Genomic DNA, 26,739 nt, shown 5'->3' with positions numbered 1-26,739 from the left:
CGCCCGCGTTGAACAGCTTCGTTGATTAATGATTTCTTCCAACCCACACAATTTACTGAAGAACGAAACTCTGGGACCGGAGCGATACTTCGTTGAAACGCTAAACACTTTTCAGCGTAACGAAATATTCTTCCGGCAGCAGACCAGAAGAAGTTGGAAAATCCTCTGAAATTGTTTCGGGTTTTGAAAAAAAAAAAAAAATTTTTTTTCTTAATTTGAAGCACGAAACGTGATATTTAACTTTGCTGTCGCATTGGTTTTGCTCATCCGTTATTCGACTGCTGAAACAGTCAGCCCATTTTCATTATCAAAATCTGGCTTATCACAGGTGTTCCCTGCAACCTGCACGATCTCCGTGATCCTATATAGAACACGCATGCAGGTAAAGAGCGTAATTCCGCACGAACCGCAGCCTTGATATAGTTCGCCTACACACAGGCGTCCATAAGTTCGTTTAAGCGCGTAGAACGGGCTTCTCTATCTTCCGTATATTCCACACCCACGTTCAGGTGATGGTAGTTACACTTGCACGGCAAGGACACGCTTCGCAAAAGTCATATCGTGGGTTCTAAACGATAATGAAAGCAACGACAACAACGAAAGTGGAAGCATTGAAAAAACAACGACAACAATCGTGATATCACTTTTGATCGCGGTATAGAAGAGGCATTCCTTATTATGTTATCAATGTGGCAATAGCCGTTTTTGCATAACACACGTGGCTAGGTCATTATACACGTGAGAAATCACAGCAGCAGCAGCAGCAGCACCTACGTGGATATATCAATGTAACACCCATTCAATAACATTTAATTTTATGCGTTAATATGTTTCAGAGTTTCCTTGGTGTACAAGTTATAGATCTGCTGCGTGATTTCTCATTTCTCGTCGCGGAGCATTGAGAAAACGGCCTGCGCGTGTGTCGCTGGTTCGTTGAGGTGAATAAAAAGCTTGCACAACGCGAAAAGAAATGCTGGATGAACCGAGTTGCGAATGGAAACTCTTGACTTTTCATTTGAGTGAAAATATTTCGTTGACTCCGCGTCTGATCGCTCGTTTAAATTCGAACGTTACAGATCGGAATGACGTCGCTACGAAAAGAAATAAAATTTCGGATAAAAAACGATTTCAAATCGTAGATCGCAGTGGCGATAATGGTGGCGCGTGGGCAGAGATCGGAGGAAAATGGCCACTCGGCGATCGGGCACGCGATGCGTGGGCAACAACAATCCTCGGATAATTAAGATAATAGATAGATTATTGGCAGTAGCTCGCGTTGTCTTGCATTCTTCAGCGAGAGATTATGTCCGATTTTTTTGAATTAGCCAGCATTTGCGATAATTAAGCGAATATAATGGAGGAACAATGCTGGAACGGAATATAATGTTAGAAGAATTAAAAAAATATGATATAACCAGTGTGGCTATTAGATAACATTTGTTTTTGAAGAAGCAAAGTTTTCTTGTTGGCGGCGTGCAATACGATATTTCATATCGAATCAACAATAGCCATTTCCTGCAGATTTTCAAGTTCAAACAACTGAACGACGGGAATCTTGTTAATTCGCGAGAGATCAGTTAAAACTAGATATCTTTGAGGTCGTGCAAATATTTATATATTTGAAGAGAATATAGGTATGAATGGCCATTATATTGTACGTCGGAAGATCTCTCTCGGTCGGGGCACACACAAGAGCGATTTGCATCGAGCAAATCTCTTGGATCGGTATCCCCTGTGGTCTGCTTTTACCTCCCGGACCTTTACTTTCCATCGCGTCCCTTCCTTTTTTTTTTTTCTTGTGTTCCTGTCTCGATTATACAAACCATGGGATCACCAAGAGAGGCAGAGGGGGAGAGTAAGAGCGAGAGGGAAGACGGGACCGACGAGATAAGCCCAACTGTGGACGACATCGAGTGCGCACAAGTCTTTGCCAAGAGGCTTTTTTGCATGCGCACAAAATACATGTGCTCTCGTTATCCCTTCCGGCTACAAATATACGTACAACCGCATCGCACGTACACACGTATGTGCATGCACAATAAACATGACGTCAGCTCCTCCGGGGTGCATTACATATACGGGTTCGTAACGAGAAATCGTGGAAAATTGTATAGATATAATTGGAACAGAAATTACGTAGATATGTGGATCTTCTTATCTCATCACTTGGCAACGCCTACACACTCGAGATGTCATTTTATAAATTTCTTCAAAAATTTTGTCTCATTTCTTACTAGCCTCAAATTGGAATGGAAAATCATTTCTATCTGATCGACGGTGGTGCATTATTTTCTTATTTTCTTATTTTCTTATTTTCATGCTTATTCGCATCTTTATCCACCGGAGGCAACGCGATTGTTAATTACTGTATTCAGCTTTTCACAATTTTGCGATCTTTATTATGAGTAAAAACACCATGAATACTTTGATTCCTCGAGGATCCCCATTTGACATGGGTATTCAAGCAACTATTTTGATTTTTTTAATATTCGTTTCGCTCCTGGAAATGGTTCCTCGATAAATCAGTTTTATTTAATCGTCACACTGCGCGAAATAATTCGACATCAGCGCACTTATATATGAAAAAAAAAGTGGCACTCTTTAAGGTATAGCTCAGCCCATACACGTGTAAATATATTTATAAAAGTGCACAGGGCTATTAGCGAAGGAAATTACAAGTTGATAGAGAGACTCGGCAACGCCCAACACGCAGGCGCTCGGTAATGGCATATTTATATAACTATATATCAAAGTGTATATAGAGAGCCATAACTGAATTCGCGAGGTGCCGAGTCGAAACATAGTGTAACAGCATCACGAAAAGAGCCCAGCAGCCTGAGAGTGAACGTGAAGAGAAAGAGAGAGAAGGAGGAGAGAAAGGCCTTGTATATTTATATGTGTATAATGGGGTGGCGAGCATCGTGGGTCACTGGGTCTAATTAGCAATCAACGATTTATCGCACTCAGATCGTAAGGAACAAGAAGTTAAGCAATGGCCACAGAGACTCTCTGGCAACAGCTATGCGGACCTTACACTTACCTTGAACACAGTTTCGCCCTGAATCACGACCGAGAGTATCTAGATTATTTTTTCTCTCTCGCTCCTTACTTGAGAGTGAAAAATAATAAAACTCAGCGGTTCCGGAAAACATTTGATATACCTCAATGTCAAGATAATTCATTCATTCCAGGAAAGTAATAAAAAAAAGTGATTGGATATCGCAAAGAATCGAGCAGAACTGCATCATTAGTGACCAAATTCACTCGATTCAGGGGAATATTCTCCTGTTTTTTTTTACCCTTAGTGTGCATCTGGGGTCAGGTTGACCCCAAAATTTTGTTCTCACGCATGAATAGCATTTACAGATGAGCATCTCATAGGTAAAACCTCCAATATTAAGAAATCGTTATCTCCTCTCTAAACGTAGAGAGCATAGCTAAAGAGCATCGTAAAAAATTTAATTTTTTACGAGAGATTTCCGAAAAAGTGCTTTTTATACGCGCACTATCAACTTTGAGCACGTTTTTGAACAATGAAAAAAGATTTTTTTGGAAATCCGACTCTGCAGCCATAATTACCGAGCCATATTCGATGTCAAAAATGACCTGGGGTCAAAGTGACCCCATGTGCACGAAATGTCTCGCTGCGAAGGTGGTGCACACTAAGGGTCAAATGCATTATTCACTTCTCAATCACGAAACAAGGTTTTTATTCAATTAAAAACGAGAGATAAGGCCGAGTTTGAGAATTCACGACGATTATAATATCAGCTTTACAAAAGTCCAAAAGCAAGCCGGAATCAAACGACTTGGCATCAATTGAGTAGCGTTTAAGATTCTGCTCGTTTCCAGTTGTTGCTACTTTTCGAATTGTGCCAAATTGATCCTCAGAATAAACGGGGACAGTACACGAGAAAGCAAAGAGAGGAGGCAGGGGGAGGGGAAGAAAAAACCGAGAGAAAATTCATTGTGCAACAACGCATGATGCATTAATGAACGTTTTGTGGGAAGCGGCAGGCCGGTAACAGGTGAACGGCGTGAAAGTGCTGCGGTTAATTGTTAATTATTGTCCGCCGGATAACCGCGTTTTATATAAATATATATATATTTTTTTTCATTTTTTCAGATACTTCCAACTCTGAGCAACATCGTTGCAACGTGTCGGCGACTTTTCTCCTATCGACTAATTTTCCAGACGAATTGGTATTCTCAAGCTCCTAAAACTCAGAGATCCAAAAATCCTCGAGTTTCTAGCACGCTTCGTGCGTAGCCTTTTTTTATGCAAATAGCTGCGAAATAAGATCGATTCTGTTCTCTTTCGAATGGAGCAAGAGTCACGGTGCTATTTCAATGTAAATATCACACAAACAAATAAATGCACGAGCTTTTCTTACAGACATATCTGATGGAAAAATCGATGTGGAAAAGTTCGTACAGAAATATCTGATGGAAAAATCGATGTGGAAAAAGTTGCTATTTATTGTTAGATGGAAAAAACTGTTAGCGGTCGAAGTGTTATGGTCGTTGGAATGCTGATGACGTGTCTTCGTCACATATGACGTACACCGTGCACGTATTACAGGAAGGATCACAGATCTTGGAGCCTAAGAATGGGTATAGATTTGGAAGAAGAAAAAGCAATTATTCTGAAAAGTAAGCAGGTCATGCTTAATAATCTCCATCAGGTGTCCCGTTGTACGAGGACAAAGTGTTTCTGATGACATTGGAGAATGGTGCCCTTTATTGGACGGCGCACTCTCATCAGGCTGGGATGAATTATTGATGAATTTTTTAGTTCTTTCCTTGGACTCGTGCAGTTAGAAAATAAATGAGAAATCGCTTAAGGAGAGAAAAGAAGGCCGAAAAACAAAGCAGGAAAGACGATGGTCAGTAATGCGGAATCGTGAGGAGAGCACCAGGTGGCTGAACCGATTTATCATCATCATAATATTGACAACGAGAATGGCGAGTGTAGGCCATTCGAAAATGCGATTTTTATCTTTAGCAGTAATCGTAAATTCAGGGTGTTTATTCATCTTGCTCAGTGCTCTTACGCCTCATCAATTCATCGGTGGAGTGAAAATAATAAAAAAATCAGGAAAAGTCCGAGGGATAAAGCGGGAGAATTTTTTGAAAAGAATCACCCAAAGATTCTCTTATGCTTGGATCTTTTACGGTTATGGAACAACTCAATGATTCTCGGTGCAATTATTGGATTGGTGATTTCGAAACGTACGAGGGTGAAACGAAACAAAGTGGCCTGCGTCGTTTCATTCAAAAAAATGAGCGACGGATGAATAAAGTGGTACCAAATGGACGTTATTTATCGCCGCCGTGCATTAATGAGGTTATTCATTTATTTCCAGTCGTTAAACCTTCTCTTTTTTACGAGTCAGCATTCGGAGGTTCACCCAATTGTAATGGTATGAGTGATTATAAAGTGAATACGTTTAAGTCGCGGTAGTGACAAGCAAACTCACTGTATATCTAACGACGATAAACTTTCACGGCTCGATTTTAACCCCCACGACTATTATTTTTTTAAGACCTCATGCATATATAAAACTTGAAAGGAATCGGCATAATTTATCAGGAACGTGAAATCAAGTTATTCGTATTTCAAGATTCTTTCGATCAGTCGTTTCCCATTCGAATCTCTGTAATTTATATCGTTGTCCACATAACTCCGATGGAATGATTTCAGTATTTGTGAGAAATTGTTTTTACGTTAATGAAAAATCTCAAAAAACAACACGAATGCTGTGAAAAAATTGGAGACAAGTACATTTATGTTTTGTGTCACCTGGACAGTAGTCTCAGTGAGACTCTACGTGTTACTTGTTTAGTTAAAAAAACAAATGCACGATGATTTGTAAGAGGAATAAGAAGAAAAATAAGTTGCTCAATCTATTCTCTGGGAACTTGCCTTAAATGACCAATTCATTATTAAAGGTTATAAAAAAATCATTTCAAACGCAACGAGTAGAATAAAATGAATCTGCTAAATCATGGTAATGCATAAAATAAATGCAAAAGTGACGAGTACACATCGAATGACGAGTGAAAAAAATTTTAAACATAACATAAAAGCATAAACAAATTAGCAATTGAAAAAAATTACAAGAGAAACAATTGCAACGGTTTACAAATCGTTCCAGTCTTTCTTAAAATGACCATGCAAAGTTGTCAGAGTGAATATCTGCTAAAATTAGAATCACAAAAATATGCAAAGAAAAAAATTCCAAACAATTTTTCCGTGAATGAAATTACTCAATGTTTTATTTTTTATTTTCCAGCCACGGTAGAATATTTTCGTGGGTGTCTCCGTTTAACCTCACTTTTTCCCCCTTTTCCCCACTCCATTTCTCTCCTGCCTTTCTATTCTTCCTTCCGACACTTCAGAAGTGTAGATTTTAGAGGATCGTGAAGAGAATTCAAGAAGCCTTGAGTATTTGAGCGCAGAGAGAGATGCAGCCTCTTCACTCGTTCAGTGTGCTTATTACGAGACTAAAACAATCTTTTTTACTATTAATAAATAACAAATAATGAGAAAGCAGGTACACTGACACTCTTTTCAATAGCTATAATCGGAAGCGTTTGCGTGCAGTTTCACCTTCACAAAGTCGTTCAAATCGTATTGACGTTGTTTGCTGTAATATTTTTACGTAGGGGGAAATGTCAGCGTTAAAACACTTTTCTAGTTTCTTAACATATACATAAATAAGCCTCCAAAACGCATTTACATATACACATATATTCCGACTGTATTTAATATAATTAGCGTGGGTGGTGTCGAACGCGCAACGCCTCTAGGGAGCTAGAAGAATAGTGAGCACTCGGTCACAAGATTTTTCTGACACTGTGAGCTTTCCGCTTTCCCTTCCGTCCCTATTTTTTGTTTTTTTTTTTTCCCCGTATTCGTCTTTCACCGGTTGCATCATCTTATTTTTATAACTTGGTCGCGAGCATAAAAAAGGAAAAGAGAGAAGTTGAGAGAAGGACAGAATCCGAAGCTCAGTCAATTATTCTTCACATCTTCGATCGAAACTATACGTCGCCGATCGTCCCGAATGCAAACTAGACCGACTTCCTTCCTACCGATCCGTAGGCCCGCTTCGCCGCTCGTCTTATTTTTCGTCATCCCATGAATACGACACTAAGAATCAAGTCGTCATTCTCCCTCAGTCTCATTTCAAATTTCAATAGAATATTAAAGTAAAAGTGATGGTTACCGGCACAAATATGACTGAAAGATGGAATGTATCCTTCGGAAATGAAGCAAACGTGACCGATTTTTCGATTTATCATACGAACGTACTCGATGGAATTCCGGGATTCAAGTGAAACGAGTACACGAACGGAAAGCTCCAAAAACAACAGTTGTACAATAATTTTGTTCACCCGATTCGTTGATACGACTATAATAACGACGATAAGGAAAAAAAAGATGACTATCGAGGCCGGAAACAGTACCGATGCCGTTAGCCCGTCGATGCAGTGAGGAAGCACTTCCGTGTGCCGCATTCGATCGAACACACATTTTTATCGATATTCAAGACTCGTACGAACGTCCTGATGCTCGAGGACGTGAGACCGGTATGGCTCATTCTTTATTTACATTAACCCTCGAGTATACATACGGATATAAACGTATATACAAGTGCGTTATTTTTTTTTCCCCGGCACTTTATATTCGTTCGGCCGATTTTATCGTTTCGTGGTCGACGATAGGAGTACAGAAGTAGTTATTAAACCTCGTAACTCTTGCGCACCCGCGAACTGAAACGAGAATATTTTTGGTTCTCATATTCGCTATACGAAAAAGTACGCTAATTCTTAAATATGCATATCCATATCGACGAAATTACCTCTTTTTTTCTCGTTTTTCTTTTCGTTTTCAGAGACTCGCGTACGAAATTACTCTCATGCGTACACATATACAATTTCTTTTTTTTTGCTTTCTGCATCGGTCTCTCTCACTCTCTCTTGATAATCTGTACACATAGATGCATCGGTGCGCGTGTGCGCGCGCGTGTAATGTCTGCCTGATGTCCGCCATGTCACAGGTATAAATAAATCGTTAACGGATATTATCATTGCATATTCATATCGTCGAGAGCGTTTTCATACACGAGAGAGATACGTGAGGGGCTCCCGCGGGGGGATTACGGTGGGCGAACCGGATCGAGATATGTCGAATTGACGGTAAGGTGACGCTCGGTTTTTCTCGACTTACGCAGCGCGTACATTCGTTTGATAGAAATACACATGGATACGAGCATTTATAGAACGATCGATACTTTCGTTACAGCAACTGGAGTCCATTCCGCATTTGAATGAAAATGAAAATAAGAAGTAAGCATTTTTAGGCAAGTAGCACCATTTATTATCGTTACTTTCGCGGCTTAAATCAAGTTTCGTATAAGCCTATGATCGTAAAAAGTATCTTTCGACATGTTCCTTGCCCGGATCACGAATATATAGCGTCAATCGGCGGCACGTACATTCACTATTTATGCGCCAATTTTATTGAGTAGTAAAACTTGTGTTTGGAATTAAAAAAAGATCGTTGGGGTACAAGAAACAGGAAGTTTTCGAACATGATTTAGTTGAATCGCGTTTATTCGAAACCCTCGATTTTTGTGAGAGTTCAAATTGTTTTTGCAGATATACACCAAACGTGCGTGTGCTCTGCGGCAACGCAGAAAAACGCAAATTCGTCGGATTCGGGCGGCAATTGGGAATCAATATCGCTGCGTAAGAGAACACTGCTCTGTCACACGAGTCTCTCAGATTCCGAGGGCTCGCCTATTTTATTGAAGAATTTCAGATGCTCAATATTGTAATTTTGGTACGAAGCCGGGGATCGGGATGATAACGAACTTTGATTTTTATTTACAAAAAATATAGCGAAGCTTTTACTCGATTAAATCCACGCGAAACACACGAAAACGAAATATTAATTTTTCGACGCAACCATCAACTATTGCTCTTCTCGCTGTGCGTGACGACGACAAAGCGATGATATAATAACGTGAATTCTCGTACATATTTTTTGGGAAGGAGAAAAAAGGAAGGAGAATTGTATAAAATCGCTGTCCAGGAGTCCTCGGTGAGCCCTCGGAGGGGGTCTTTCTCCTCCGTTAGACTCTTTCTCTTTCTTATTATTTTCCATTCTCTACACAATCCGATATGCAACGTCAGGCGCGAGACAGCGAGAAAGCGAGAGATTGGGACCGTAAAATCCGTGGGTTTTACAGCCAAAAGTCGAAAGTTACGGTCCTGTATTTTTCGTTAAATTAATTTGAGAGCCCGTACGACGAGGCGGGGCAAGTCCTATGAGTTAATACAGCGATATATTTTCAGTTAACGAAAAAATGCAGAAGATTTTATCATTATGTTACGGCCTGTCGAGTGTCGTTTGAGACATTGTTTTTTTTTTTTGTTTTATCATCGAAAGTGATTCGTGGGGAAGGATCGATTTATATTAATCTCGAACCGCGGTACGCGAACAGCTTTATTCCTCCCTTACATCGTGTAATTTCGCCTCGAGGTCTCTGCGATGATCCCTCGATATCACTAAACTTGGGGACTACGAGCTGAGGGCAGGAACGGTTGAGAGCTCGATTTAGTAATTAGTTGAAAAGAAAAAACGTTGACTGATATTATAATTAGCGGTGAAATCACGCAGAGACAATTGCCACAGAGGAGCCTCGCAGTAATTACGCGCGGAGAAATACAGGGGAAAAAAGGTTTAATATTAAAAATGAGAGAAATGAAGAAATAAAGAATGAGAGAAACGAGAGTGTCTGTTCTCGACGAAATAATCTGCGAGGATACTACGACGAATAAAACCAAACACGCACACGCACACCTGGAAAACGGCTCTCGCACACGTATACACCCATGCGCCATGTATGTTTTCGGGTATAATATCTTAATTGATGATTCACACGCGCGGCCACGCCTTCTCAGCTCGTTAACTTGAAACCGCAGAAAGTTTGCGGTCACTTTTCGTTTCGGCAGTATACACTGCACTGTCGTTACAATTTTTTGCAAGGTCGACTTTTCGCGTACGTATATACTTGTCGTTCAGCAGCATCACTTTCCCCCCCACGAGTTTCTTATCATTTTTTATCATTTAAACCGAGTCGGAAAGGCAGAAAGTTAACATGAGAAAATCGTAAATCCCCGAGGCATAATCTGGTAATCAATTGCCGCGAAACTCTTCCGACATCGTTGCATATATTACGAAATTAACATATTCGCATATATTACGAAATTTGGAAAATTAATCACGCTCCTGCGTCGGGCTTCTCACGAACGATTTTTTTGCACTTTTCCCTTCTCGTTTCGTATGCAGATTCGAAATCGATATTTTTTACGATTCGTCGAGGCTGCAATTTCCATTGCCCTCAACGACGGCGGATCCCCCATTGAAAATACTCGCCTCGTACCTATAAATTTTGCTCATACCAACGAAATATATGCCATTATACTAAAACACAGGTCAGTCGTGCACGCTCATGGTCGCAGCTTGTTAACGCTCCCTCGCATCTGTTTACATCATGATCCGATTCGATCAAATGTAAATATTCCATTCACTACTTTTCTCCTATGGTTAGATACGAATCGAGCTGATATATTATATCGGTTTACAAACGCGATCTTGTGCAACGTCGTTTTAATGAATGAACGAGCAACGTGAATGAGAAATAAGTAGACAAATCTCCTAGAGATATCTCGGGCAAGATCCTCGGGTTTTTTCCTGTGGGCATGAAATATTTGATTTTTGGGGTTTAAAATTATTTACGCCCGGTTATTTTTCATCCCAGCAGCGTTAATTTACGTGTAGGAAAACTCGATCACGAATGAATTGGAATAAAAAGAGAGAAGGGGAGAAGAGATGCTAATTATTTTCGTGGAGAATGAATTTAAATTGGCACGCTCGGCTCTCCCCGTGCAGCAAATGAGGCGCGGGCGCGCACGCGGTCACGCCTTGTTAACGCGTCGTGAGACCGCTCCGAACTTTTGGTCACTTTCATTTTGGGACCATCTTCATCCCTCTTCACTCTCTCTCTCTTTCTCGCTTTCAGTAGAACTCGCTCACTCAACAAATCTACCAGAATGAGAATTACTTTCGAAATTTACCCTCCACTTTGAATTTCACTTTATTTTTATAGGCTTCACAGGACATGATGCCATTAAACCAACAACCCCCAAAATACCTTCGACGAACACCTTCGATCTTTCAACTTTCAATAATGTTTAAATTTTTCCACAATCCTTTCCTATCCTGTGTTCCTAATCTTCTGAAATATTGCTGATCCGAAATGTTATTATGTCTATTGCTAATCACAAAATTTCAGCTAATTAATGAATCGTATCGAAACGTGTAGTTTTTGTGCCGGAATAATTTACAGGGAGAAAAACAAAATTTTTGATAGTCCCGAAGTAATATTTTCCATTTGGATGTCGAGATTATACTCTGCTTCGATTGGGTGATGCTGAAGTTTGCAACGTTCGAGTCCAACGAAACGATCTAAAAAAACCCTCCAGTAATTTTGCTTCCTCATAGAGGAAGCTGTGTGTCGATGAAAATTTTTTTTTTCTTTCTAGTTTTCAATGTCAATCTGCTCAAAATGACCAAAAACATTAAAAAAACTCATTCTCTAATAGTTTTGTCGGAAGTTAAAAAAAAAATACGAATCCTACGACGTTTTGAAATTTAAAAAAAGGGTGCCGACGCTCTAACTTCCGGAAGTTTTAAGATTTTTTACTAATTTTTTTTTTTTTTATAAATAAATTATCATAATAGGAAGGTTGGTATTGAATTTGGGAAATATCGGTTGAGCGGTTTAAATTTTATGATTTTTGGAATTTTACGAAAATATGAGTTTTTCGAAAAATTCGCTTTAATTTTTGGAAATTAATTTGAAAAAGTTAAAAGTCGATAAATAAGTAAAAATTTTATTAAAAAAAAAAAAAAATGAAAAGTAACAAATTGCTTTCTCAAGCTTTTAAAACAATGCTTCTTAAAGCTTCCTCTATGAGGAAGTCAAAATGAAAAATATAGCACCTCACAGAGTAAGCTTTGAGCATCGTGCATCTTGACCATCTTGAGGAAGCAATTTGCAAATTTCAATTCTTCTAATTTTGTTCCCTGTCGAATTTGCAATTCGCAGTTTTTTAACCTGCACCGATGCTGCTTCGTGAAATAAAAAAAATTTGCTTTACTTTGCTGCCGTTCAGGAGTTTATCAAAATTCTTATAAAACAACTTGGTGAGTAATGTAAACCGCAAAAATAGACACGGTCCGAAAATGTTTGTTGTCTTTGGGCGATTTGGGAGAATTGCCATTCGGAAGAATAATCGAGTTTCATGCAAAGTTTTAAGTGAGCAATCCAATTCTTCCGGTCGTTGTAAACCCATTCGGCACATTCAAACTAATGACACGAAAAGACACTTAACGTTTCCTATCGCTGCATAAATAATAAAGTAAGATAACAAAAAAAAAACGTTTACGCGATAACAGATTTTGTTTTCCGAGTACAAAGTATTACAGCATGAAAATTATGATGACAATCGATTAAAAATAATCGCATTCATTTTTTGTCCGATCGTGCAATTTGCACTTCATTCGTATCAAAGACCCTCACTTTACCCTCCGTACACTTTGGCTGCGGAGCTGTATCAGCCTCGGGGAATTTATGATTGTCCACGCGAAAACGTAGGTAATCGTCGATGATATCACCTTTATAAATAGGCATACACGCCTTTCCTGTCTCCCGTGCTCCACGACTCTCACCAGCTTCCAAGACTCGTTAACATACGCCGACACAAGCAGCATCGTTATACTATATATATATATATATATTCAAACCTGTACATTACCGCAATATGTGTACGCGACAATTGTAATGCATTTACCCTGCATTTGTCTACAATAAACTTCGACTTGTACAAACCCTGCCGCCATTTATTACTTCGAAAATAAAAACTAAAAGCTGTTTAAACTTCCCATCCGGGTCGTTTTGGAGTAAATTGCATCATATTTTTCTCGTTCAAGGGGCACCAGGACTTCTCTGGTAAAAATGCTTCTACGATTGATGAGGCGAAAGAAACAATGTAAAAAAAACATTGAGGAGAAATATTCGATGCTCTATTTTATTGGTGATCCTCCGATCGATAAGATTCAGTTTACAGTGCAACAGAACTTGGGAATGAAAGAAAACTTCGTGATGAATCTAGCGAATCGAGCATTATTTGCTCGGAGTGTGCAACATCAAAAGAGAAAACTTGGACCCCATTTTCTACCTGCTCCTCCCTCTTATTCCGTTTCAAGTTTCATCGAAAATGGGCTATAAGAATTTCTCAAATCATGAGCACTCATCGAATATGTATGCACCAAAACTCTCACCAACTGTTGAAATACCAATGGAAAGATGTTCAGAAATCCAAATGTTGAAAACTGACTTCGAGATTCTTCTGTGAGGCACAAAGCTTACAATTTTTTTTTCTCGTTATTTCTGAGATGCAAAAAATAATTAAGAACAAATAATTGTAGCCCTGAAATATTCATTTTTCTATAAAAGTACATTGAAAATCATACAAAATTGGGTCTCCGTATTTTTCTTGGTACCGTTCGAATCCCTGAGTGATCTCATTCTGCATCCAGCAAGATAGCAAAAAAAAAATCGAAAACTCAAATGCTGGTTATAACAATTGAAAGGCAGCGTTAGTTAGAAAAACGTGTTGTGAAAAAATTTTTTTGCGAATGTAAAGAGGTCAGGGTTGAAAAATGTAAAGTCGGCGTGAAATGCCTCATATAATATAAGATATTGCTATATATAACAACACTACGAATACCGGAGTCGGTCAGCTCGCGATTGCTCTTCGAAACGAGCGTATGATTACGGGAGGCGCGTATAATGGCACGTTGCAAATCTTGAAAGAAACAGCCGCGACATGAAAGTGCAAAAGACCCAGGGCGAGAAACGAGTGAAGAAGAGGGGATGAAAGAAGAAAGCGAGAAAGAGAGAAGAAAAAAAGCACAAAAAACAACGAAAGCTTGCAGGAGCAAAAACGCGGAAAAAAAAGAGCAATTTCTCTATTCAATGATAATGAGATATTGAATTATTTCATGAGTGCGAGCCTCGTTCGACAATGCCGGAACATGGGTAAAACCATGATCATCCGGATGAGGGCCATTTTCCAATAATGTTGATAAGGTTTTTTCAAGTTTTATTCCTCGAAGGGTGCGTTCTATGCGGCGATTAAACGATGGCGAAAGTGGTATTATTGCTAAGCGATTTTTTCCCTAATGAAAATTCTTAAGGTCCAACATGAAAATCGAAAAATTAAAAAAAATCGCATGTGACTCCGCCCCACCCGCCTTCCTATGCTTCCACGCAGCCCGCCATTTCATATGCACTCCACGAATCAACGCATCCCACTAATCTACGCACGCATCCCGGAGTGCTTAGCGCTCCTCTTAATATTTCACTCGTCTCACTATTCGATACACATTCCCCTTAAGGGCGGGGTAACGTCAATTCGGAGAGAAAAATTTTAAGAATTTTTTTATACGCCACAGATAATACAAATCTATTTTATTGAGTGTGACATCATAATACAATATGTGAACAAGATTTCCTGAATTTTCAAAACTCGAATATCGACAATTGACTCGACGTTAGCAGAGGCACTTTGAAAAAAAGTTGTTAACAGTGTAAATCGAAATTTGCTCGACCGATCCTTTCGAAATTTGGCACGTTACTTCCTTAAACAATTGACCAGGTATCTGCGAGAGCTTTGAAGATTTGCTACTATCGGGTTAATTATTAATGTTCGGAAATATTGTTCATATATTGTAATATGAGGTCACAATCAATAAAATTGATCTGCTATTATCTGTAGCGTCTAAAAAAATTCTTAAAACTATGACGTCATACCGGAAGTTGTGATGTAGCAGAAGGATGAAAGTGAGAGTCCGATACAATTATTCGGTACGGTTAGAAAAGCGAATATAAAAATTCAAAATAGTCTCTCATCGATGTAATAATATTAATCTATGAGAGAAACTCAACATCCACCGACGGAATATTATTGTTTACATCATTCCTCAGCAACGAATTGTAGAAAAAAGTTATCATTATAATTGATAGAAAATCTAATTATGCCCTAAACTGGGTAATTATCGAAAATGATGGAAGTGAAAACTCGATTTATGGAGTACAAAAATGCGTCAGGATTCACGATACTAAACCGATGAAATGAAAGAAAAAGACACTCGGTCGATCGCATATTTATTAGAGGGTAGCGGTGTAATGGTGAACGTTTTCCTCCTTTTCTCTCTTCCTCTCGTTCCGATTGTCGCATCGATCGCCACGAGGGACCATCCTCCCCATAATAATGAGGCCCGTCAAAGTGTCTTCTCTCTCCCACTTTACATACTTTTTTTTTCATCACAGCAAATCGGAAGCGCAACGTACGCGCACGTGCGATCGTCGCTGACCGTTCACACGTGCCAATCGAAATGCTAAGCTCAACTGCCGTTGTATATTTCTTCAAATATCTCTTTAATGTATGGAATAGAATTAGCGACATCAGAAATGAAGAATGAATGTCACTACTGTCAATATCGTTGCTGCTGTTCATGTGATTCTTATCGATGTGATTATTGAAGGTCATGCGACCGTTTCTCCAAACGACGCTGAAGTTTGCGAGGTTGGAGTCCAACGAAATGGAGGAAAAAAACATTTTTAATTCACTCATTTTTTATTTCACGAAGTATCGGTGCAGCTTGAAAAACTACGAATTGCAAATTCGACAGGAAACGAAATTGGAGAATTACTGGAATTATTGGAGGCTTTTTTTTTACATCATTTCGTTGGACTCCAACGTTGCAAACTTCAGCATCGTTTCTCCAGCAAGCAAGTAGACGTTAAGTGGTACTTGGACGGTTCATGCTGATTTTTCATGAATTTAAAAAATTTATGAAAACGATAGTTCGTTCTTTCTTTTAAAAGTTATCCTAGATTTGAGATGGCTGCATGCTTTATGCGATACGCAGCCATGACAGTGGCCCGAGATTCAAAGCCCTAAATGTGAGACATGAAATTCTTGATGAAGAAATTGTTGTTAATTGTGTGTTTTTTTTAACTGGCAGCAGTTTTGAGTACTGTAACTGCCAAGGTCTGTCGCAAATTCGATAAATTTTGATCTCCTCATTGATGAACATTGTCAATAAGCTGTTGATGCAAAAAAGCCAATGAAGAATAGTCTACTCACATTCTTTATTCCGATCCATGGCGTGCTGTAACGGAGAATCGTCGACTTCCGCTTTCGGCGGTGAACGATTGCCCTCAGCCATTTCTATCGAAACCGAAGATTCGTGATCCTCTTTGGTGTCCGTTGCAAGTGAGGCAACTACACCATTCGGCGATTTACTTCTAAGCACCGAATTTTCCTCTTCAGAATCTCTGTCACGACGCTGGTGATGTTTTGTCGTTGTGATTTTCCCCACTACTTCGTTATCCAAAACTGATAGATCACTGAATAACGAAAAAAAAAACTGCTATCAAGTGTTTTTTTTTTTTTTTTTTTTTTTTTTTTTCAATGTCAATGAATATAAGTACATAATAAAATACGATGGGAATTTTTGAATTTTCAAATAAGTGCATTAGTTGCTTCAGAATTTTGCATTTCTATTTTCACTTGTTTTTTTATAGACGGAGAAAACGAGGCCGAAAATTCTAAAGGAAAGTACTAGAAATATGGTATCTCGAGGATACCATAGTAAAAAGACCAATACCCAGACCTTTTGTTCAAAAGACTCAAGAGTTTTTCTCTATAAGCATAGTAAAAAATGTTTTCAGTCACTTGAAATGTTTATATTATGAAATATGCTCGGGCAACCCTGAAAAAAAAAAAAAAAAAAAAAAACACTATATGCATGGTAAAATGTCACACACATTCGGTGTATTTATCATAGAATTTACTATGCCGATAGTCAAAATTTGGGGTGGGGATCAAATGTTGGAATGACTAAAATTTCGAACAGCTAAAATCTCGAATTTATAAACTTCGAATGATAATATGGAGACGGATAGATTCGACTAGAGCTTTGAATGCCGAAAATAAATAAAGCAGAAACTGCAAGGTTCGAAGAAAGTTTACATCGAAAATAGAATGTAACAATCGCCCATAGGACGATGACTAAAATATCGATTTTACGAAAATTCGACTATCACTCTTTCGATTCATAAATTACTACGGTCAGCGATACTGTGAAAATTCACAATGTTGAAAATATAATAACGAAAGACCAAATATTACTGAGGTTGAAATACTGAAACACCAAAAAGTCGAACGGTCAAAATAGCGAAACGTTAGAAAGTCGATCGATCAAAATAAAGAAATGCAGCGGAGCTCCAAATACACGCGTCTCACTCACTCACTTACTCAGACCGGTGATCTCCAATTTTAAACATCGCCGTTTTGACTTTCGCCTTTTCGAGCCATCGCTATTCCGCATATCCAAGTTTTATAGGCTCGAAAAATTCACTTTCGATTTTTTGCTACTCTATATTCTGGTCTGTCTGTAAAACAATTACTCTCCATTTTGAATTCGAAAATATGAACTTTTGACATTCGGATGGTCTGTTTAAATTGCATTCGAAATGAAAACTATTGAAATATATATTTTCGGGTAAATATGAATTCAAAGAAGGAATTTTTGATTAAACGCGTAATCTGCTGAATAGTCGATCGGGAATAAGAATTTCGAATAACTTATTTTTCTCCAAACTGATATCACAACTTTTAAAATTTCGAAATATCGACCGTTCTACAATTCAGTTATTCGACATATTGAACCCCACCCAAAATTTGTGATTTACAATGCATTTCCACTCATCAGTAAATGCTAGTCTGACACGATGAATAACACTCGAAAACAAAATATAATTCTGACGTCCATCATTATTTGCTATCCTCATAAAGCTGTTTACAATTGAAGGGACGACAAATTGGAGAATTCAAAAAATACTATGCCGTGTTTGTAATCGGTGGCTAAATATTTTGAAAATTCTTGAAAAACAATATATTCCTCACTATACAAAACGAGTCCGTTTTCTCCGTGTATGTCAACTCTGACATTTTCTATATAACTCAAAAACAAAATCACAGGTCGATCGGATTCATCAGGATAATAACTTTCATTTAAATGACCGTGAGTTAACGCGTTGCTTATCGACTATGATCCACGAATCGGACCGATAATATCAAGGGTGGGGTTGTAACGAAGGTTGCTGGGCTGGATAGAAATTATTATGAAGAGAGCATGCAGACGTAACCGCAATTTTGTCGGCATAACAATGTAAAATTCATTAAAGTAGCAAGCCGACTAATGGGCAAAAGTGTACCGGCGTACGACTCGTTACATATTATTTCTCGTCGGTATTATTAGGTATAATATACCGGAATAACACTAAATTCCAACGGAAATATCGAAACTGCTCCAACGGTCTGTATTCAGTCGATGCTTTAGTGCATTAGTACGTTTTTTTCCAAATATATTGCACCTTCGCTGACTCGATATAATACTGATATTCTCTCCCTTGCACTTGAGATTGTACCTCACTATCTCAATGGCACTGAACGATGGCCCCACCAAGGCCAACAATCTTGGCTTGATATTTTCCAATTATTTTTTACGATTATTCACGAGCAAATGGAATATTATGAATAATTTTTATTTTCATGAAGCCCAAAGTACATCCGTGCAAAATGAAAGTCCACGATTTATGTGTGGTTTCAAATGTTATTCATTCATTTTTTTTTTTTTTTTTTTTCAAGCAATTATTGCCTTCACCTGTTTTCTTTCGGCTCTCTTTTCTCTCTTCTGTCTCTGGATGCGTGGAAGAGCCTCTTCGCATTCAACTGAGATTTTGTTTCGGACTTGACGCTGAAGCCTTTGGGATGGGCTAGATGCTCATCCTCTACACTGGAATCGGGAGGCGATGCAATCAAATCGTCGTTATTTTTGGACGAATGCGTCGTTCTCGATGTCGAGGAACTCGACGACGATGTTGAAGTTCTGTTATTCGTGTAGTCCTGCTCGATAAGGAACAAACAAATCATTTAATCAGGCGTTGATATCTGTCCGTGTCGACGATATTTTTATTCGGCCAACACTCCTCACTTCAAAATTGCTTCTTCGAAAATGCATTAATTCTGAGCTTCTCGCGTGACTTTGGTAACACAGAAAAAATCGTAGAAAAGTGAAATTAAAGCGAAAATAAAAAGACTCACTTTGAACCACTCGGGATAAATAGCGCTTATTGTATCCAGGAGGTCTTGGTCAAGTTGAATCCTCCAGAAGGGGGAACCGCTGTCCAACCTGTGGCCAGACTCTGCAATCATCCAGAGAAAAAGAAATATTCACGATTTATTAAAAGGGCAGAAGAAATCCCTTCGTTTTAAAAGCTATTCGCCCCATTACGAAATATGGTTAAGCAAATGGTTGAACGTTGAAAATGACTTCCAATTACTTTTTCTCTCTTCCTCTCGCTCACCTATAATTGCACTCATTTTATTTTCATACATTATCGCTTTTACGCGAACGTTGAATGTTTTTCTATCGAATTCGGAATGTAAGCATAAAAGTCTCATTCGTGCCGGTGAATTCGCATTTGATGATCACGTAATTCGCAATCGTATGAGGTTTAATTACGTCAGGATCGTGCGACTATGAGTTTCGCGAAGACGAGAACAAAAGTGGACGACCGATAGCTTTTAGGGGATGCGTATCAAAACTTCGGGGAATGCAAGATCGCGAATTTCTTAGGAGCATTCCGAGGAATTCTCGGCCTAATTTAAACGTTGAATACACTGCTTTGTTGGTTACTTTTTGCTTGATCAGCCGGATGAAACAAAAGGACTAGGAAGATAGACGGATACTTGACAAACAGAGAGCAAGCGGGAGAGACACATTCTGTCGTATGCACAGTTTTTGATGGGCACCCACGAAAGGTGGTACCGAGTTATCGAACGAACACATTCGGTGCTCCCTCATTTTTTTCCTCCTGGTTACTCCGTAGCACGCACTCGAGACGTCGAGGCACGAATAGTATCGCCATCTTTATCTTTTCTTTCTCTTCCGTTGTAGAAAAATAAAGGAGGAAGGAAGAGTCGAGAAAAAGGAAGCATGACAAAAGATAGAAGGATGCATTGGATTCCAAGGCAGAACGTGAGCGTACGAGTAATAAGGACAGAGAGTACGAAGAAGAAGAAGAAGAAGAAGAAGAAGGAGAAGGGAAGAGATAATGGCGACGAGGATGATGAAGAAAGAGAGAGAGAGAGAGAGAAGTTGAAGGGAGGAGACCTCGTTACGACGACATTCTACGAGCAGGTGAGACGCGTGCCTTGCCTTCGTGATCGAGAAATCGATTCGAGATAGACGATCGTCAGCTACGTGAGGAACGAGGTAAGAGAATATTGAAAGGGAACAAAGACGAAGAGTCGGGAAGGGCGAATGAAAAAGGTAACAGTTAAAGGGGAAGAGGGATGTTTCGGACGTCGCGAGAGGTCGACAGAAGAAGAAGAACCTTCGCATAACCACCCCATACACACACACACACACATATATATATATATCCGAAAGCGAATAACTTCACTGTCAAGCTAACCTGTTTGAGTCCGTCAGGACACACGAGTCAGAGTATTCAGACGACGAGTGCGAAAGGTCGTGTATGCTTTTAATGCGGATATATTCGCGTCTTTCGACCTTCCTTGCCCCGTCGCATGCCCCAACATCTTTATGATACTTTCTGATGTATGTACTGCTAGTCGCGACTGGCAATGCATTTTTCAAGTAAGAAATATTTGACGAGCAAAAATCGTCCACGAGATAACGACCGACCCTGGTAAAAAATGATGCTAAATTAGATTATGTATACAACCCTTGCGATCGCACGCTTTCGAAACAAATATATATTTTCCGATTAGCCCATCCCGAGGCCCCGCCGTTAACAGATTGTTATAAATCACGTTTCGTAAAGGGCTCCTATCTCGTATGACTCATGCCGAATGTCCACGAGAGTTAAAGAAAAAAGGCTATTTTAAGTTGTATATCATTCAGCGAAGAGCAAGATCTCACCAGATCGATAAATTCCTGATTCGAAGATATACGCGAGCGCGAGCGTCCGGCGAGCGCGCGAGAGCCCGTCAGTGTCAACGGTTTAGCATTCCTTTAACACGACAAACATGTCACATCTTTTGATAGAGAACCAGAGATTGGCAATTGATTACGAAGAGCGTGTACGCACGAGCGATCGTCGAGAGTGATCGCTGAAAATAATAACAGACCGCGAATCTGTTGGGAGATAATGAGGGTCATGCGACCCTGTCATGATAAAGTGTGGCGTTGATGAAACCATAAGACATGCGTTGACCCGAAGGATGATTTCCATACCAATGAACGTCTATACCCTTTCGTTGACAATGATTGTAAAAATTGCTAGACTTCCCCGAGAATACTTACTTGGACGTAACATTTGCATAGTCGTATTAAACGCGACGAAAGTGTGTACGAGCGGGAGAAGAAAAAAAGAGGAGAAGAGAGAGCTGGCGTGAAAAACTGCACTGGACTTGGGGAATGTCGTTGGCATGTCCAGGGTGCTTTTGTCCCCTGTGTCTGCTGGCCCTCCGAGTAATCGACGACTTTGAGCATACGAAGTAGTCGTACGAGTGGTCGCGCGGTGAACCTCTTCTCCTCTCTCATCCCTCCCTGCTTACTCTCTTTTATCGGGCTCCGTCCTTCTTCGCAATTCTCTCTCTTTTTTTTTTCGATTCTTCGTCTTCGAGGAATCGTCGAATGAACAACCGTTTCGGGACTCTTCCTTGTTGTCCCCAGAGGATTGCTTCTTGGTCTCCTCACTTTAACTCTTTCGCATCTTTGCGCCCAGTCAATTTTGAATTACAGAGAAGTTAAACCAACGACGGAGGATTATCGACTAGTGAATACAAACAATTTCGGCGCTTTTTAAGTACCCTACCAGACCACATTCTTGAATGTATAAAAGTGCAACATTTTCACTAAATCGCCTGAGATGCCATTCGAACAAAAGAGTTCGTCGGAATTAAGCCATAATCGAGAGGCTCCAAATCATTACTGCGCAGAGACGAGAAAAACAAGTTTTGTGTTCCAATCTACAGAATTCATTAGAACCTGAATCGTAATCTAAAACATTAAGGAAGTTGAGGCATTAGAATGAAAATGATGTCACCGCTTTTAAACCGATTGCATTTTATAAAGTGAAGTGTAAAAAAAAATCAGTTAAATTTTCAGACAGTTTAGGAGCGTCGTTGCTGAGAAAAATCAATAACAATTTGGGCCAAATAACATGTAATCTTATGGAAGTCAAGACACATTCAGTGATATATCCGTTAAAAATGATGCTAAAAATATGAAATTTTTTGGGCAACATGAGCAAGGCTTGCCGAATAATGTCAATTTTTTCAGATTTATTAGGAGATTTGCTGAGATTATATTAATAATAATCTGTTTCCCGTGCAGTTTTTTGAGGCTAGGATCGTCACTGTGTCGTGTTTTCGACACAGTGACGATGACACAGGTCATCACTTTTGGGTAAAAAAAGTGACTGTATAGCCTCAACTTCCTTAACACCGAAGACTCGAGGTTTAATGAGACCTACGAATGCATTCCACTGCATTATTTAATTTGTAGATACTCGAAAATCAATAGTGCAACGTATATGGGTAAAGAGTGAAAGTTATAATAAAATTTTTCAATTTATTATGGTGCTCCGTAGACGATGTTTAAAGGGTTAAAGCACGATTAATCTCTGCTGGTTAGTCACAAAACTTTTGTTTCTATTTGCCAACTTGTTAAAAATGAAAAAGTCGAAGAACACTCCTCTGATCTTTGGAGCGAAAGAAAAGCCAAGAGAAGAAGAAAGTACAGATGCAAAGGGTGACCGCATCCGAGTAAATACACGTCGGAATCACTACGTGAGACCAATTGCTAAGGAGAATCTTGGACCCACGACGACACCCACACGCGACGCACGCCATAATGTGAGCTCGTGCGTAGAGGCATGTATATATACGCGCATATGTATAATCGTGGATATCGCGCAAGAGATGCTATAGTTGAAGAGTTTTCGAGAGTTTTACACACCAGTGTGTATCCGCCTGGAAAACGTAACAGAGCGTTAGCATTGGAAGAAGATGAAGAATGGACAGCGAGCAGGATTTACCACGTTATAAGCGCGGCTCGTTATTTACGCTAGAGAAGAAGCTCAAGGTTTGGGTTCTTCGGGCTACTTAATCTCCGACCTCAAGCTCCGTATATCTTTTGCAGAGTTAGTGCGTCCCCCGATGAATTTCGTTCAAGTATTTCCTTCAACGGAAGATCACATCCGAGAGACATATTCTCCTTTTGTTCCGCCATTTTTCACCGCACTTTTTTCAATTTTTGGCGCATCTATTCGCCGGCTTGTCAAGCGACTTCCTCAATAAATTCGGCTGTGAGTTATGTGAAAGAGGACTGGCCGTTATGCTGGCTCTCGGAGTTCAAGTTCTCTTAAAGCCGGTGGGCGGACCTGAAACTTCGAAGACCGCGGCAGCGCGGTATCAGGGGTCGCCTGCTCTCTCGCTTCGTCATTCTCTCGTATAAGTGTCTCTGGGAGTACAAGATGGGTCAAAGGTGCTAGAGGGTGGCTCCACGAGCGCATATGATGACGTGTTCTAAGTCTACTCTTAAGTATGCTCGATTCGCTGGATTTTCTACGATTTTATGAAACGGAGCAAACTTTAACGTAACACATTTTTTCACGTTCATACATCAGGTCATGAGCGCACGTAACGCGGTGAAAGTATGCGTACGAGAAAGATTATATGTTACAGGCGAAAACCTGCTTGGCCAGTCGAGCAGCCCAGCATATACACCTACATTCGAAATCCGCGCGTTCTGTTTTTACCTGCTGTTCAGAGAAACCCGAATATTTTTTAGAACGAACATCATCACAAAATACCAAGCAACTGTTTTTTGTTTTTTTTTTTTTTTTAGTGCACTTCATTTGAAGGCAGTCTTTGGCACCACTTATTGGTTACTGCACGGAGAGACTTTTGTAGCAAAAATTACTATGTTTTTATAGTAACGTCGAACCATATCCGCTACAGTGTGTCAAATAATGCAAAAGTTTGGGGAACCATTACCACAGTCGATAGTAAATAACGCGCTGTAATATATCAAAAATGAACACCGAGCGAATTTTGAGCAAAAACATAGCAATCGTTTCTCCGTGCTACACGAAAAATTGTTTAGTTTCGTATTTTCCTTTTTACCGGACTGAATTTTGCTCAATAACATGGCAAAGTTCATGCGCCCACCACTTGTATGAGGCGTTGCGAGTATAAACCAGTGACACATGGTAAAATTTCGAGCAACCGCTTCGTTCATAAGCGGACTTTGTCGAGTAAATCTTTCTCGAAAAAGAAAATTTACTTCTTTTCGGATGGTGCGTGACTCAACAATACAAACATTTTAGACATTCCACCAATTTGTCTAGTTCAATTCACCAATTTTTAACATTTCGCACCAAAGACACGAGTGACATTCGGATATCGATGCATCGTTCGATGTAAGAATGTCACAGCGACCTAAATTTTGCCTAACGTACGTAGTAAAATTTGAGAGAACCACTTTCGGCATCAAAATTACTATGCACACTTTGGTGAAATGTGATAGAATGGCGACATAGAACAGCGCTGCTACAAAACATAGCAAATTTTTCTATGAACATTCATTCGAAATATTCGTATAAAAGTCTCTCCGTGCACGAATGGTGTGTGCGACCAGCCGCAAAGCATCGGGTCAACTTTGAGGTCAAAGTGGTAAAAACCAAAACGATATTGGGGTCAATCACTATATATATTCGTGTTTTTGAGATAGGTACACTCCGGGCCGGAGGTTCGTATCAGGTGATTATTACTTATTCGCGTCGCCTACACGCTTGTACTTATAGAGATGACATCATCTATCAAGCAGATTTACTAACGGTCACGCGCGCTCTCAATCTCAACTTCGCACAGTATGGGTGTTTCCGAACCAAGCTCAACTGATACAGCAGCATCAACGCAGGTATCAGTCGAGTCGAATCATATTTTGTTCTCTCCCTCATTCGCTATGGTTTGTTCAAGAGCTTCTTATTCCTATATTGTGATGGCTTCATTTCTTCATTTAGATCCAGAATCCGAGGGGGGGGGGGGGGGGGGGGGGGATGATGGTACTGGAGCAAGACAGATCTTTCGGATACAATTATTATCAACATGATACGTATCCATTTAATATGGTAGTCCTTAACCCCTCGCAGTGAGGTGAAAATGAGATATTTTCGTGTAATTTTTGTGTTGGGAAAAAAATGTTTACAAATTTAAACCATGATGTACCAAATTACGAAATCGAATCGACATAAAAATGGTACTTTTTCGTCCCTATTCGTGTCACTCACACTGAAGGAGTTAACATTGGTTTCTACTGCAACACGGTTTTGTTATATGAGAATCTAAATATCGCATAATTGACGAGGCGCGGTGGACATGAACATTCGAGATGCATTTATGCCATCAGGGAATAAGTCATGTTCACAACACTGAATGTTCAATAGTTTAGAAGTTAATCGCACAAAACGTTCTAGGTAACTGGAAGACAGGTCATGGCCACCGCGCAGTTGGACAAGACTGAGTCAGACCAACCTGTCAAAGTCAGAGTTAGAATGATGTTCATAAATCGAGAGAAAATACCCGCTGAAATTTCTTCTATTCAATGTCAAATGCTGAAGGGAGGGCCAAAGAATAATGAGGATTGAGATAGTCTTTTTGTTCTGTCACTGTGTTTATCGATACAGTATAACGAGGTATGACGTCATGTATGAAGGTGTGAAAGTCACGGCGGAGCCGGTCCGAGCATATATTCATCTTGTTTACGCAGTTGAAATCATGTGTTTCTGTATATCTATAGAAATATTGTGTATATACATTCAAAGAAAGCGAAAGAAAGAGCGAGGGTCGGGGCGGGGGAGGGGGGAGGGGGGGGGGGGGGGGAGAGAAAGAGAGAATGAGAACTTTGATTTCCAACGAAAAATCATTCTACCGGTGCATTGGATCGATCTGGTGAGTTACGAGCTATGTTGCGCCAAGGAAACCATGCATGAAGAGTCACATAGGAACAAAAAACAAACGCGATCGTTTCCTAACGACGCTGGATTCACTTTTATGCCTTACCATCGCTTCTCTTGCAATTTCAGCATCTCACCGGTGCCCTAAAATTTTACGATCCGTTCTTCACCATCTTCATCGCAGAACGAAAGGATGATTCGGTCTGATAAAAAAAGTCTCTTTTCTGTTGAGTCGGAAAGAAAACGATAATGGATATTGATGCATTTGAGAGCGCCCGATCTCTCGGAAGTCCTAACAAGTCGACTGGTTAGAGTAAAATTGCTAATGTTTTGTATCTTTTCTCCAGTAAAAGTGGAGAAAAGGAACATATGTTTTACGGTCTACAGCGTTAGAGAAAGAGGGAGAGAGAGGCGAGGGCGATAAGAAAAGACCAATTAGTGATTCCGCCATGTGAAGCGTTTCGCCGTAAAATTGTACCACGATCGTGAATTTTTTTTCATCCTTGAAACATCTTCTCGGAAGTCGTCCAAT

The 26,739-nt window shown here is 39.7% G+C and overlaps 1 protein-coding gene across 2 annotated transcripts in view; it reads right to left on the bottom strand.

Annotated features, from left to right (window-relative positions):
• Positions 1–26,739, bottom strand: part of Mrtf (Myocardin-related transcription factor) — a 138,673-nt gene that overhangs the window by 76,360 nt on the left and 35,574 nt on the right. For both annotated transcript variants that reach the window (XM_043428819.1, XM_043428826.1), the window contains exons 2-4: positions 19,318–19,418; positions 18,878–19,119; positions 16,294–16,556 (exon numbers count right to left, since the gene is read on the bottom strand). In XM_043428819.1, coding sequence (XP_043284754.1) covers positions 16,294–16,556; positions 18,878–19,119; positions 19,318–19,418 — 606 coding nt within the window. The remainder of the gene's footprint in view (positions 1–16,293; positions 16,557–18,877; positions 19,120–19,317; positions 19,419–26,739) is intronic.

The sequence above is a fragment of the Venturia canescens genome, chromosome 1 (genome assembly GCF_019457755.1).
Source record: "Venturia canescens isolate UGA chromosome 1, ASM1945775v1, whole genome shotgun sequence".
Classification (NCBI taxonomy): Eukaryota; Metazoa; Arthropoda; class Insecta; order Hymenoptera; family Ichneumonidae; genus Venturia; species Venturia canescens.
Note: the sequence above shows the minus strand (reverse complement) of the source record. Positions and strands in the feature narration are given on the sequence as shown.